The following is a 16,038-nucleotide window of genomic DNA, read 5'->3' on the forward strand; positions in this document are numbered from 1 at the left end:
GGATTAACTTTAGTATTAAAATTTGGATTAACATCAAGATGCACATTTGATCAATACATTGATTATGAGTAAAATTAAAATTAAGAATAATTTCTGGATTAACACTCGGATTAGATTTGGATTATTACCAGGATTAAAATTAAGATTAACATTAAGATTAGCATTAGGAATAACACCACGATTAACTTTAGAAATAACATTAGGTTCAACGTTAGTTTTAACAACAAGAATAACATTACGATAAACATAAGGACTAACATTAGGGTTGACCTAAGGACTAGCTTTAGGATTATCATTAAGATTAACTTCGGGATTAACATTAGAATTAACGTTAGGTAGAACATTAGGATTAATAATAAGACTAAAATTATGATAAACATTAGGATTAACAATACGATTAACATTAGGGTTAAAATTAGGATTAACATTAGGAGTAAGAACAGGATTAACATTAGAGTTAAAATTAGGATTAATTTAATATTAATATTAGGATTAACATCACGATTATAATGATTAACATTTCTGATTTGTAGATAATCTGTTATCTGATGTGTTTAATCACTTGATAGGTTGTCTTTTTAACTATAAGCCGATAGATCTAATTGGCCAACTTTTGAAGCATATTAAATATATCTGTTTTTATAACAAACAATGAGGCGCATACTTACCGTATAAAACTTGATAATATCCTAATGATATCTAGTAGCAATATCACACAGGGTAAATTTACAGTTATAAAAGTCTTTTATCGCTTTAGAGCAAGATGTACCGTTACCTGATGCTATATAGATTGTATGACTGTTATCTCTACAAGAATTATCTATATGACAGACTTTATCTTCTATTTTTTTTCATTAGCCATATCATAAAGTAATACTTCCAAAATGTTTTAGAATTTTATTAGTGAATTTACCAAGACTACACATAGCATAACTATCCCAATTTTTTTCATCTTTACATAATACAGTTTTCTTCACTGATTGTGTTAGTGTCAATGACAGTGTTTATGTTATTGCCAGTGTTATTAATGACGTTAGTGTAAGTGTTAGCGTCAGTGTTAATGTCAGTGCTAGTGATGGTGTCAGTGTTAGTGTAAAAGTTAGTGCCAGTGTTTGCGATAGTGCTTCTGTTAATGTTAGTATTAGTGTCAAACTTTTTATTGGTACTTGTGTTAGCGTTAGTGTTAGTTTTAATTTCGGTTTTCCTGTTAATGTCAGTGTTTGCGTTAATATCAATGTTTGAGTCGATATCAGCGTTTAGCGTAAAGATTAACAAAAGAATTAACATTAGAAATAAATTTAAGATTAAATTTAAGCTAAACAACAAGAACAATATTAGGGTTATTAGGATTAACACTGGAACGTTCCTGATTTCTAAAATTTATCTGTATAGGAGGAAAACTCTGTTGTTTTTGTTGCGGTTTTTGTAGTTTTGGATGTTTAAAATTATTTCCAACACATACATCATCGAAAAAACACATACCACAATCAGTTCAAGTAGATATTTTATCTCTGTGTTTCATATTAAAATGACTTTGGATTTGAAAACAACTGAAAGATTGTTCTTTACAAATGGGGCCTTTCATTCTTATAGAAGGAAAAACTTTATTAAATCATCAACATTATGTTTAAATTCAAGTGGCCAGTTTAGTATAAATTTATCAATATAATTGAGAATTGGATGATTATATCTTTTTATCTGTTATATCTTTATTAAGTTTAACCAACTAGTGGGGTTGTTGATTTTTTAGATACTTAACAATATTTTTATAAATCATGTTATTGTCTACTAGTATTTCAGTTACTTTCCTCTTACCATCACCATTTGGAAGACCAGTAATTTTATTTTTATCTCTCTCTTAATCTAGCATGATTCATTTCATAACAAGCTTAAATCTGCAAAGCAGTTCTAATGATCGATATCACTCTTTGTTGATCAGCAAATTTGCCACCTCCTGGATCAGTAAAAATGCCACATGCTAGATCTCCGAAGGAGCTTGGTTGGTCAACGAAGTTGACATTCTAATTATCATCAACAAGCTCTTCTCCTAATAGATAATCCTTGTTGTCAAATCCGTTAGGGTTACTGTTAGTGTTAATCATTATCTTCGCCATATTCTCAGCGTGTATGTTTGGCAATCATATCGACTTTTTTAAACACTCTGGCTCCAGCACCGGCTACATGACCACCATTTTTAGCTTTTGAGTCTGAGTTTAATAGTTTAAGATTATATATGTCCATTAAAGCACCAAAAAGCCCAGCATGTTTCACATAAAAGCATAGAATTCTTCAGTTAGTGCAACTTTTTGTATCTCACCAACTTTCATTGTTAAATAAATATTTTAATGGAACATGTAGTTATTTTTTATCAATAACCTTTTTATCAGTTTCTGATATTATTCTTTGTTCTAGATATTCGATTATAAGATGTGTTTCATAGCTTGATAGGTTGTCTTTTAAACTATAGGCCGTTATATCTGATTCACCTAATTTTGAATCATATTAAGTATATCTGGTTTTTAAAGACAATGAGATGTATACTTATTGTATACAATATTATACCATATTGAATACCAAGTTTAATAATATCATAAAAATATCTACTAGCAATAGCAAGATTGTAAGATTACAGTAACAAAAATCTTCAATCTCTTTAAAGAAAGAAGTACCATTGCCTGTTGTTTTGTAGACTGTATGAGTATTATCTCAACATAAGTCATCTCTTTAACATGATTTGTGACACCCTAATATCATTTGTATTCCAAAGTGCCTACCAGCCTTATAATATGACCCTATATCTTTATTTTCTATCTTACTAGTCATATAATCAAGTACTCTTACACATTTTTTAAAGTCTTTTCATTTATTTTTCAAAAGTGAAATTACCAATACTGCAGATAGTATATTTATATCAATTTTTTTCATCTCTACATATTATCTTAGACCAATTTCGTCACTGATTGTGTTATTGTCAATGTCATTGTTAATGTTAATGTCAATGTAAGTGTTGGGGTTAGTGACAGTGTTAGTGTCAGTTTTAGTGCCAGTGGTAGTGATAGCATCAGTGTTGGTGTCAGTGTTATTGTTGGTGTCAGTGTCTGTGATAGCGCTAGTGTTAAGCTAAGTTTTAGCGCCATTGTTTGTATTAGTGGTTATGTTAGAGTTAATCTTGTACCTTTTAATTTCAATGCTTGTGCTTACATCACTATTTGTGTTAAAATGAGTTTTTGCGTTAGTATCTGTGTTTGCGTTAATATCAGTGCTTTTGTCAGTGTTAGTGTTATATAATTCTAGATACTGTCTATCAAAAAACTGTGTCTGTTTTGGCAGCATCGAAAATAAATATGTGTGTTTGCGATCTTTTGAGTTTGGGATCAGATGAGGTTTTTTGTCAAACCCGTCAAATGCGTCATCCAATTTAGCGAATTCATCTGGTGCTCTACTATGACTGACAATAACAAGAACTACTATTTTAATAAGTGCTAAGAAAACCGGACTCATTTTTTAGGTGGAGAAAAAAGCCTGTATCAACATTCATGGAGTTTCCTAATGCTTATGATTTGAAGACTGAAGCTGTAAGTAAAATTGATACAAAACAAACAGGCAGTGTTATAACATTAATACCAATTCAAATAGTATTGAGAGATAAGACACTTAAAACAATTAAAGATGATGATTTTAAAACTAATGTTAATCTGCATCCAACTGATGATACTCACTGACTTCTTGTTAGAAGAACAAAGAAAAGCTGGTGGGTTTACAATTTTGATAGTTCTCCTGTGGAAACTCTGCAAATGTTTCTCAAAAAATTGTTAATTTGTGTTCTGATGAAAACATAATATTATTTGGTGAATCATATTGTGCTGCTTAATGTATATCTTATTGACAAATGCTTTAAGATTAGATATGCATTTAATAGTTTGCTTAACCAAAGAAAATGTATTGAGTCACATAGACAGTGTTATTGGTTGCATTGTAGTGATAGTAAGTATGATAGTAATTGTAATTCACGTAGTAACAGTAATCAGCGAAGCAGCTTGCTGATCCACGTAGTGGCGAACTCGCTGATCCACGTAGTGGTTCACGTAGTCGATGATTCGAACTCCTTGAAGGATGAAAGGCGGAGACCCTTCGGAGATCTACGACGCGGCAACTTTGTCAATAGTGGTAGTAATGGGGACCGTAATAGCAATATTGACATTAGTATTAATAGTTAAACTAAAAGTAACTTTAAAATTAATAATTTTAATAAACAACTGAATAATAAGATTTCTCTGCCAGAAAACTTTAGATGTGTAAAATCAACACCCAGTGAAATTTGTGAAAAGCATATCTAATTATAAATAAAATACAAAAATCTATTTTGATATTTTATGTATCATTGGTCCTGCTGGCGAACACTACGAAGACGTTGAAATTACTAATGACGATGCAGATGCAGAGTTTATTAAAGATATCAAAGGTTTACCTTGACCCAACCAAATACTTCAAGATAAAAAAAAAACTAATGTTATTCGAATATATGATAGCAAAAGAACCAGTTATCAATGATTATTTCTGCAGATGTAGACTTATTAATGGCAATATTATATATCTTAATCAAAACCTATTTAAATTAGATAGACAAAGTCTTAGAGAATATGGTAATCTGTTATGTTTTTTCTAACAGAAAGGTAAGATTTTGAATACAATATACAATAATTTCTATGAAGGTGGTGTGAAAGCATTTAATGGTTTTGCTGGTCTATGTCATCAGGTTTGCAAAGAAACCTCTAATTATACTGTTATATATATATATATATATATATATATATATATATATATATATATATCTAAAAATAAATTTAATAATTGTTATCTAAGGGTTACGGTTAATTGGAATATTAGGATTGATTTGAGTGAGTATTAATAAGATTGCCACTACGCAGATCAATAAAATTCTCAGAACAATGAAAATAATAACTTTGATCTGACAGTTGTAAACTGCTCCACAGATTAGCCGCGCTACTTCATAGATCAGTGAGCTAGCTGACAGGCTATCTAATTAACTTACAATATCAACCATTTTATTACAATTACTAAAAACAGTAATAACCTTTTTAGTGAATACTAATGTATTATAAACTGCATTATTAAAAGCTGCAATAAGTTTGAAATTACCTTCCAGTCGTTGAGGCCTTATATGATCATTTTGATATCTTGTCTCTCCTATAAAAATTCTATAATCATTTTTTAATGCTCTTTGATTTTTATATAATATAATAAAGTAATGTAATCCATTATAATTATTATCTGAACTTATTATCTCTTTGAAAGCCTCATCATATTTATCAGTATGATATTTAATTGTCATTCTATCCTCGGGATAAAACTCACTACTAATCTTACAGTAACGTTAAAAAACAGCCATTACGTTAATTATACTTGCATCAAGAGTTTGTTCTTTAACAATATCATTTTGAAAAGATGTTATTATATATATTGAAGTCTTTCCATACCACTCTCCAAACCAAGACCTCACAAGACGTTAGTGCCTTTAGATACATTTTTTAAAAAAGTCTTCCTTCCATAGTTGCTAAAGTCTGTATTATTCGTCTGTTTTAATCCATTTTGTACTATGATTCTTTATCATAACTAAGATCCGTTGAAAGTACACACCATGATATATCTCTTAATTCCATGTTATCATCATTAGCTACTGCAACAGCAACAGCATTCGCTCTGCGTAACGCTTTATCATTATAAGTTCTTACTATCAGTTCAAACATTTAACCACAAATAAAATTTTCTAAAATGTTTACAACAAACTGAAATAGATCACTCATCTTAATTAGAATATACATTTGACCACCTTCGGCAGTATTTTTTATCATGTTTAAGTTGGTTGTCTCTGATAATTTGATCTCAAAAAACAACTCTCATAATCGTTATCAGTAGAAGCGAGTAACTAATACATTAATAGATTTGGATGACATTGACCTATATATTCAATAATTCTACCGTCACTAGTTTCAAGTTTAATTTTTTCGAGTAGTGCTAGTGTGTCATAGTTATACCTACTAATCTAACCTAATAGTCTAACATATTAGACGCACCGTTCTCAACCTCTAGCATTATTTTATTCAAAAAACTCAATCTCAACATAGGAATCATGTTTGCTTAATTAAAAGGTTCTCTTTTCTATTAAGAATGATGCTAATGTTAGTATTAACAGTGTCAATTGTTGATAGATTGGTGGGTTTATATTCTATTATCTTACTTTTGTGTGGATCATTTTTATGAGAAAAAGTTGTATCAGTTATAAACGCCATTTTTATGTTAAACGAAGTTAATTATGAGTAAACAATTATATTGATTTTTATTTTATTTTTAGGAGTGACAAATTATCTAATATTGTGGGGACTACAAAAGATACACGACGCCTTAGCTAACGCTTAACATGAACATTCACTTATTTTTAAATGACGAGACAAATAGAAAAATTCCATTTGGTTGAATTTATACTTGATAAAAACAAAATCAGGTTTGATCCGATTATCTGTTTATAATTTTGTGTTTAATACAACTGAGAAGACTAACAAATTTGGTAATAGGCCAAATTGTGAATTATTTCGTTTAATGTAGATTTAATGTACCGGTGAGATCTCACTTAAAGATGATATAATCAAAGAAGTAACACCCGGATCTTAGGAAGTATCGGAAATATCAGATATCGTAAAACAAGAAACGCATGGTAATGTTATTATAGAAGCGGATGAATTTGTAAGGAAAGATTAAACACATGTTTTAAACGTTATAAATAGGTTTAAAATAAAAAACTCAGTAGCGGCACTACCAGAATGGATTAAAAAAGTGCATCCCTATCGTAATTATACAGCAAAAAACATTGTTGATATAATGGGTTTTAATACAAAAATATTCACTGTCAAGTTATACATGGTATTAAGATAAGGGAAATAAATAAGATAAATTGTAAACACTAAATCCAACTGAACTGTCAATTTATATAATAGTTAATATTCAAAACAAAAGCTTTATATCGAATAGAGCAGAAAAAATTGAATTTAGTTATAGAGATGAATATGGTAATTCAATTGATTTTAATGGTGATGTTTTAAGTTTCACTTTATAGCAGGTGTATTATTTATAATAAAAAAGGTATAATTAGTTTTGATACAAGGAGACGATAGCGGCACTACTCGGTTTAAAAAACAAGTGTATCCCTATCGTAATTTTACAGCAAATAATATTGTTGATATAATGAGTTTTAATAGAATTATATTCGCTATAATAATATACCTGGTATTAAAGATACTAATAAAAACTCAGACAAATTGTATACATTTAATCCAACTGAACCGCCCGGTTATAAAACCGTTATTATTCAAAAATTTGTTTTTTTAATAAAAAATGTTACGGAAGATAGACCAGAAAATACTGAAATTAGTATTAAAGATGAATATGATAAATCAATTGATTTTAATGGTGATGTTTAAAGTTTTACTTTACACGAGGTGTACTACTTATAATATTCGTTTTGGTTATAAGCTTATATATATATATATATATATAAATATTTATTTATATGTATTTATGTATACATACCTTACAAAATTCTGGTATTTTGTTTAATGTGTTAAATTGTACTTAGAGCATTGTTTTTTGGTGTTAGAGCAGTGTATAAAAGGGGCCATTCAATAGACAAATGTTTCGGAGTAGTTGTTGTATGCCAGATTTAAGCAAAAAATAGATTCCTGAACTACGCCGAATAGGCAATTTTTGGATATTTTTCTTTTTAAAAAAGGGCTTAAAAGGAGCACAGTTTTTTGAGAAATTTTATGTAGTGGCTGAATAGCCCCCTTTTATACACTACTTACTTCTTGTGAATTGTTAAGGAATTGAGAAGCCAGGTTTTGAAGCTTCCATTGTTTCTAGTTCCGGTGGCGCAATCAGACCAATGCGTGAAGCATCATTTTTTATTTCCCTTTGTGGGAAGGGTTGAAGTAAAGACTTGACGTAATACAGTTGAAAATTCTCTGTAGAAGAAGTATCATATTTAATTCCGAAAAAATATATTTTCCCAGCTGTCGCAATTTGAATTAAAACGTTCGGAGTAAACCACAAAGCAATTAGAAATCTTGTCATCTGTGGAGTTGAGGTTGTTCACTTTTTGAGGTACAAGGATGTTTGTTTTATTTTTTTTCAAAATTTTTTTTTGCAAGGTGCGTCTTTGAATTCAATACTTTTTTCAATGTCTACATTTACTAAGGCAGAAATTAGGATTGTTTGGCTACGTTGACCATAATCGCTAAAGCAACCCCTGCTTTTGTTGGACTTTGAGTAGGTTGTTGAGTCATTTTGGCGCTTCGATACCGCTTTGGGAATTTCACAACAATAATCGTTTAAAATGAAGATGATAGAGACCGAATTTGCATTTGTTGCTGATTAAAAACTCGTTAACACGTTTTTAGCAAATAAATGTCAACGCTCCCTATGTATAAACAATTTCGTGTCATTTTCTCGTCACCAATCATCATTTTTTCCTCAGTTTTTTGTTAGATCTTTTTAGGTGTTAGATCTTCCAGTGGCTTGGTGGCGTTGTACGCTCCAACTACAAGTTATGGAGAAAAGTTGAGCAGCAACTAAATTTGAATAATTATCTTAACAGCACTTCAAGCAGAGGCTTTTTCTCATTTTGGGTTTTCAACTCAAAGGAAAACAACGCATATTCATTTAAAGAAAAATCAATTTTAATTAATTTCAATATTAATAAACACGGCTTTTTATAAAGTTTTCGGAGTCATAAAATGCCTTCTGCTAATTCTTAAGATGAAATGTTATTTTTGAGACGAACCGGTAAGAAGATAACAGAAAGAACAATACAAACAAAACTAAAAAAAAACAAACTTTCACTTTCTGAAAAGAAAGTGCAAAAATGAAAAACGACTGTTAAGAACCCAAGTGACTAATTTGGTCCAATTGCTCCTCACAAGTAACCAAAGAAACGTGGTATTATTGATAAGACAAATACGACCAAATTTTGCAAAAAAAAAACAAAATTTTGATAATACCCTTTAAAAAACAAATAATAGAAAAGTTACACAAAGCGACAGTTTCGGACAGTTACAATTATTTCCGTTAAGTTAATCCAGATTATCAACCGATGAGATTTGTCATTATTAACATTCGCTGATAGTACAGCATTAATTACATCAAACACTAGCCAAACTCAAAAATTACCATAACTTTTGATAGCTAACAGCGTATAAGTCATAAAATGCAAAATCAACGAATTGAAACTAATAATTAAATCAATTCAAGGATTCTTGGCCACAAAAAGGACCTGTTATTAATGGGGCTAAGAGATACGTAAAATGTGAACAATAGCTCGCCGAAAAACTCGAAATTTTGATAAAGTTTCCTGAAAACAATTAGCTTCAATATCATTGAAAACATAAGCTTTGAAGTGAAACAATGAAATTAGTGCAATTAAACTTTACTAGCAACCTATGAAACCCTTCCTTTATCATTTTAAGTGATAACACAAATGAAAGTACAAAAAATGCTAGCAAAATTCGAAAATTCAACAAAGGTTTTTAAGAACAAATTGTATCAAAGTCATGAAAATCACTATACACTAACTCGAACCATTGATTTATGCTTCAATTATGCCTCATTAGCCACCAATGAGACAATGCTGTCAAAAACTCAATAATTACACTAGAAGATAAGACAACAGGAACATATATAAGAAATGGGTACAAATCATTTATTCGCTAATATTTGATTATAAAAAATAGTGTCAAATCATAGAAAGCATTAACTTCCCGCTGACTAAATTAAGCAATTGAAAAAAGGCCCAATTAGAACGCATCAGCATACGCTACAGCAGCCAACAATTTCAGCGCCGTTCAGTGTCTACAAAAATCCACAGAGCAAGTCTAACAACTAATAAGAAATTTAAAGTTATACAAATACTGAAAATCGATGAAATCAAGTCGATGTTCTGTGATCCAATGTATCTCAATTTCAGATGGTTCATTGAAGAAATTAAGCACCACAGCGGTTTAGTTTTCTACAAAAATTGTCAGAACCTCAATTAGAGAAACACAGTCAGCTAATGTCGAACGAATTGTTCTCGAATTACTGCCAAAAGCCCATTTCTATTGTTGCCTGCTTCATCCGGGATAATAGGTAGTAGCAGAGCAACAGGTATTCCAAGGGGCTTCAAAAAAATTACTAGAACTTATAGACCACTTCTAAAATAAGCGAAAAATCACTATCGCATTGCCAGAAAACATCTGCACTTGACCCACACTAAACTGCACTAGTAGTTCAATAGTTCAATAGTTTCAATAGGTTCAATAGTTCCATCAAGAAACTGAAAATTCGCGCACCAATTTTTACACAAAAATTTGATAGCAAAAGTAACCCCTGGAAAGGAATGTTAAATGAAGCTTAGAAGCGAAAATAAATTGCTTCATTTCTTCACTCTAGCTCCAGGTACTTACGCAGTAAGTGTAGGCTGTACACTGATCTGTCGCCATGCAAGTTGCGAAACAGGATTGGACTGTGATTGATGCGATGACACCCAGAGGCGCTTCGAAAGAGTCCAGACAAGGACACTCCAACACAAAGTCAGACACTTCAAACCCATCCACAGTCCAATAAAACCCTCGGGCAACAGTCAATAATACGAGGACATCCAGGGCATGATTCGAATTTTTATTTGAAATAAGAAACATTTTTAAAGGTTTCACTGAATTGAGTTTGGATTAGAATTACGCTTCCTAGCTTCAGACTGGCATGCTTTTTGATCTCGATACAGCGAAACAAAAAATGAAACGTTGATTGAAAGAATGAAATTGATTTATCTTTGGAGGGATCCCATGTGTAATTCAGATAAATGCATTTTTCTGGATATTTTTAGTTTACCAGAACATAAATACACGGCTTTGAATAATTTGGATCGATTCTGTTGCTGCTCCCCGTGTTTTTTATTCCAGTGGTGGGATGGTGACAAAATTTTGCGCCCACTAAGCTAGGGGGGGGGGGGACAGAATAGATCCAATAATATGAAGGAAAAAGAAACCATTAATTATATGTCCGCTGATTCCAATTTAATCCGGCAGCATAAAATTGACAGGAAGTTGTCCGAGCAGGTGCAAAATTCAGAAATGTTGCGGTGATGAAAAATTGATGCAAGTATCATAGTGATTGAATTCAATTGGTAAACGTTATCTTGCAGTTACACATGGTAACATTAATCATTAGAGTAATTAAAATCGGGACTCACATTTCGTACCGCAGACAGAGCAATAGTTACAGTAGAACTTTTGGGTGCATTCAAAAACTGATAAATGTAGAAGAAAACTGAAAATGGAAGAAACACAAGCAGAACCAATTGACTGATTTTTGTTAATTAATAAGATATAAAGGATAGCTGCACCACTAGTCGCTGCCGTTTATAAGCGCGCCATGATTTTTTTTAACTTGAGCGGTATTTTCATCCAGTGTACAATTAAGGCCTTACTTAGACTAAAAACATACTAAAATGATTTACAATCGGTCACTGAAATTGTGTGCCCCGTAATCTTTACGCTTGCTTACTTACAGTTCAAAAGGCTGTGTAGAGAGTTAATTAAAGATATTCCGGTGATGCTTTATTGTTTTGAAAACAAAGATTTGATATAACAGAAGTGTTTTTTTAAACTACAATTTGGTCAATAATGATGAACCAGGTTTCCATACATTCCAAACTTATAATCAGTTGCTCTACTCCTAACTTTTTTTTGAAAACTCGTAAAAAAAAATTCAGTGCAATATTTAACAGTGCCTACAAGATTAACAAACAACCAGATTAAAAAAACAACAAAGATTGACTTCCGTGGTCCCGATTAGGATGTAAACAAAGAACGATAAAAAATCATGCAATCAATACCAATTAGCACTAGAACTGGTAACTAAAATGATTTGGAAAACGTTTAGGGCAACTGGCATCAAAAAGTGTGCTTCAACAGTTTATCTGGTTAAAATTGTGTTTTTACGATGACGCAACTCATTTCAGGCCATCATAAAAGCGTATAAAAAGTGAGAGCAGTATGAGCCACCAGAGAAACGAGCACACATAAATGAAAAAAATGTCGCAAAACGTCAAGAAACGGAAATAGTTAAAGCAAACAAAACTTTTTTACGCATAGAACTTTGAATTAACAAAATTAAACACAACACTAGAAACAATCGACGAACGAAAACACCCCCAATTCAGCTTTATAGTGATGCACTACTCCATATCAAGGTTATGTGTGTTTGTTTTGCTCACTTTGATCGACCAAATCTTACTGAATTGTTCCGACCCCACTTGTAGGGGAGGAACTATATACTCAAATGGGTTTTTTTTTGTTCAGACAATTTTGGCCGATCGATATATTCATCGTACAGAAAAGTGAGTGATATCATTAAAAAGCTCGTCCAGCGTAGAGTTCGAAACAAAAAAGAATTTTTTGAATGTCGTTTTTTTTCGAGGAGCTACCGAGGATTGAAATTTTGTGTGAACACAGGATGTTTGGCTTGATTTTTTTCACTTTTAGAGGAATTTTTATTCAAATTAAGATTTTTTTATTAAAATTTTAATTCAAAATTACAATTAAAGCCAGAAAACGAAACAATTTTGAGTTCCTAACAGACGAAAAGCAATAAAAAGACTAGTTATGGTCTCATAGGGAAGTTTACTAGCAAAAAAATTCGAATTCTATTTGAGAGCTCTTTTTTTTTAGAAAACTTTCCATATTTGTGTTTTCTTGGGTCACCTATAGACTAGTCATTTTTCATGTCTAGATCCCGTTATTTACAAATCTGATTTACTGTCAAATGAGACCCAATGAACAAAAAAATTCGTTTTCAAGGTATCGCTCGTGTTTTCTTTGGGCTGGGACTCTGAGTTATCGTAATTTTAAATGTAATTTTGATTGTCTTTTTGAAGTTTTACTAAGTTTTTGGATTCGTATGGCATATTCGAGTTAACAAACAGTGCAAGTGGTCTTGCAATGAGCATTAAGTGAACCTATCTAGAGCTTTCAGTGAACGGGTAATGGCTGTGAAATCTTTGAAAACGATTTTTTGAGAAGTTTTCAAGATTAGCCGGTAATAAACTGATTTTAGTGAAATGTAAGTCAGTATCAATAATAAAAGGAGCCCCGTTCTTTGTACTGCAACCAAAAATTTTTCTTGTTATTGGTTTTATCTTCTAACTGTTTGTTATATGACTCAATGACGCAAGATTTTAAATTTTTTTTAAATTTTTTTTTACTTTTTCTTATTAATGGTTCCTCATGAAATGTTATCACTTTATTCTGATATTGATATCTCCCATTGGCTTCCAGAAGACTTCCAGTGAATCATGGAAAAAGTCTCCAGAGAAATGTTTATGATTTAAATGGCTTCCTCACTTTTTTCTTGCTTTTTCTACTGAAATTTTAGCTTTCGTCTGCATTTGTTGTTGTTTCCTCGTGAGACTTGTCGTGATGTTTTTTTATGACCTATGCATGACATATATCCTTATTCTCTAATTGTGTATTACTCTCCAATTGAGCATATTCATTGACTTCAGTTGAAAGCGGTTGAAATTAATGGCTGTTAAGACGTTAAAAACAATTTTTCAAAATACTTTTAAAAAATAACTGATCTCAAACTCAGTTTCGTGAACTACATGTCAAGCTCAGCAATGTCCGGACTCTTTAACTTCTACTTCAACCAGAATTAATCTATTTAGCGGTTTTATCATCTAACTATTGATGTTACGACTTCTATGACGAATTTTCATATTTTCTTTTATTTTCTGAAATTGTTTTCGTTATTTTGGTTCCTTTTGGAACCTTGACGCATTTTCTTAAAAGTGATAGTAGCATTGGCTTAGAGGTGACGCTCAATGGATCATACATGAAGATTTGAGAGAAGAACTAATGGTTTAAATGGCTTCGACACTTTCTACTCGCTTTTTTTTACTTAAATTTTGGATTTTGCCTGTATTTGTTTTTAATTTCGTAGTCAATGACTTATTGTAATGTCCTATTAAGGAATTGAGAAAAACTAACGTCCTTGTGATACCTGATGTATCTTTATTTTATTAATTCCCTTGATGCAGTATATTTTATATGAAGCCTAAATTTAGTTCATTTATTTAACTTTCATATTTTGTTCAGTTCGTGTCTTGTGATCTGCCGTTAACTTTCTGCTTAGTTTCCCGCCTCGTGATCAGACATGTCTGATCACGCATTCACGTTGTTTATGAGTGTTCAAACTTCCATATTTTTATTCTCTGTTATTCTGCAATTGAAATCAGTTCTGCAAATTCTCTTTTGAATTCCCGCTCCGCGAGTAAGCACAAGTAAACTGAATTTGGATCTCGCACCGCAAATCACCAAATAATATCTTCTCCGCATACTTGCACTGCAAATCACTACTCTAAATAATTAAAGTACGACATGTCGCAGTCAGCAACGAAACGAACACCCCTTGGAATCGACCCTTTCTGGGACAAACCCACACCGGATACCCCGCTTCGCTTGGAGAAATGGAGAGTACAGTACAAATTGGCACTCCTGGCCAAAGAAAACATCATTTTGGACACGCTACTCGGGCCTAAACCTGAAACGGAAGAGCTTCCTCTGGAGCCTATCTACGAAGAGACAATAGTGGGTGCATCCGCACAATCAGAGAGGGAGAGGAACGCGCGCAACGCGCAACAAAAAATGAACTGGCAAAACAAATGCCAACGGCTCATTGAATTGGGTATCATGTGTGGCGACAAACCGTGGTCACTGGCGGACCGCAAAACTGTTTCCCTACTTTACCTAAGCATCGGAATAGAAGGTCGCCGCATTCTCAACTGCAAGAATCCGCACATCCTGATCGATACTCTCGCCACGGTAGACTTCTGGAAGATTGTGGAGGAGGCATTCATCCGCCCTCGCAACATAACCTTCGATCCTCACATCTTCTTGATCACAAAGCAGCTTAGAGGGGAAACTGTCGAACACTTCTACGGCAAACTAAAGGAGTTGGCTGAGAACTGCGATTTTGAGAATAAAGAAGAGACCCTGATACGAGATGTCTTTATCACTAATCTGACGGAGCCTAAAACTCAAAAGGAGCTTTTAAAACAAACAGTCGAACCGCGGCAGTCGTTAGAACTAGCAATCAATATGGAACTCGGGATGCGGAATCAACATCAGATACAGCAGCACAACAAGATCGTTGTTCCTGCAAATGTTAACGCCGTTCAGTTCTACAATAACCCACGGAAACCATATTGGCAGAACACGAATAATGTCCCAAAACAAAATAATCGATCGACACTCTATTGCTCAAAATGCGGCGGCATTTGGCTCCCAAATCACCGTGAAAAATGCATTGCGAAGGGGAAAACATGCAATAACTGTGGGTTACTAAACCACTTTGCGAAGGTCTGCCGTAAACAAAAGAAGACGAACACAAAGCCACAGGATCCCAAGAAAAAGATGGTCCGTGTGGTAGAAGAAGAGCCACACCCAGAGGACTCTGTTAATTTCCTTCAACCAGCTAAACTCTACGAATCGGACTACAGTAGTGGAGAGGAGGACAATACAGTCGCTATGATTGAAACTGCTGTCGAAAAAGTTGAACCACTCAACAGGCCTTTCAAAATCGGCAACGTCAATACGACACAACTCGTGGACTCCGGGAGTGCATGCAGTATACTCAACCACTCACTCGCGTCGCAGGTGGTACACAGCAGCCCCCGTGCACTCTGGGTCAACGAAACAACGCCTCCACAACTACGGACCTTCTGAAACAAACCTATACAAGTCGAGGAAAAGATTCAAGCTCCAATAACAAGCAAAGGCTGGGCATGTGATTCAGCCACTTTCACAGTCATAGCCGACGGTTTAAAGTCCTTAATAGGTCGTGATTTGTTTGCTCAACTTGGACTTGCTGTGACTCAATCTACATATCTGAAAGGTAACCGTGTCAACAACATTGCATCTCCGGAATTTAAAG

General features: G+C 32.9%; 1 protein-coding gene across 1 annotated transcript in view; it reads right to left on the minus strand.

The window, feature by feature from the left end:
- Positions 1-11,149, minus strand: part of LOC142335423 (uncharacterized) — a 46,058-nt gene extending 34,909 nt beyond the window's left edge. The window contains exons 1-2 of the mRNA XM_075383902.1: positions 11,093-11,149; positions 10,512-10,953 (exon numbers count right to left, since the gene is read on the minus strand). Coding sequence (XP_075240017.1) covers positions 10,512-10,745 — 234 coding nt within the window. The 5' untranslated portion in view covers positions 10,746-10,953; positions 11,093-11,149. The remainder of the gene's footprint in view (positions 1-10,511; positions 10,954-11,092) is intronic.
- Positions 11,150-16,038: the final 4,889 nt, after the last annotated feature.

Source organism: Convolutriloba macropyga, chromosome 2 (genome assembly GCF_964194025.1).
Source record: "Convolutriloba macropyga chromosome 2, txConMacr16.3, whole genome shotgun sequence".
In the NCBI taxonomy this organism is placed as follows: domain Eukaryota; kingdom Metazoa; phylum Xenacoelomorpha; order Acoela; family Convolutidae; genus Convolutriloba; species Convolutriloba macropyga.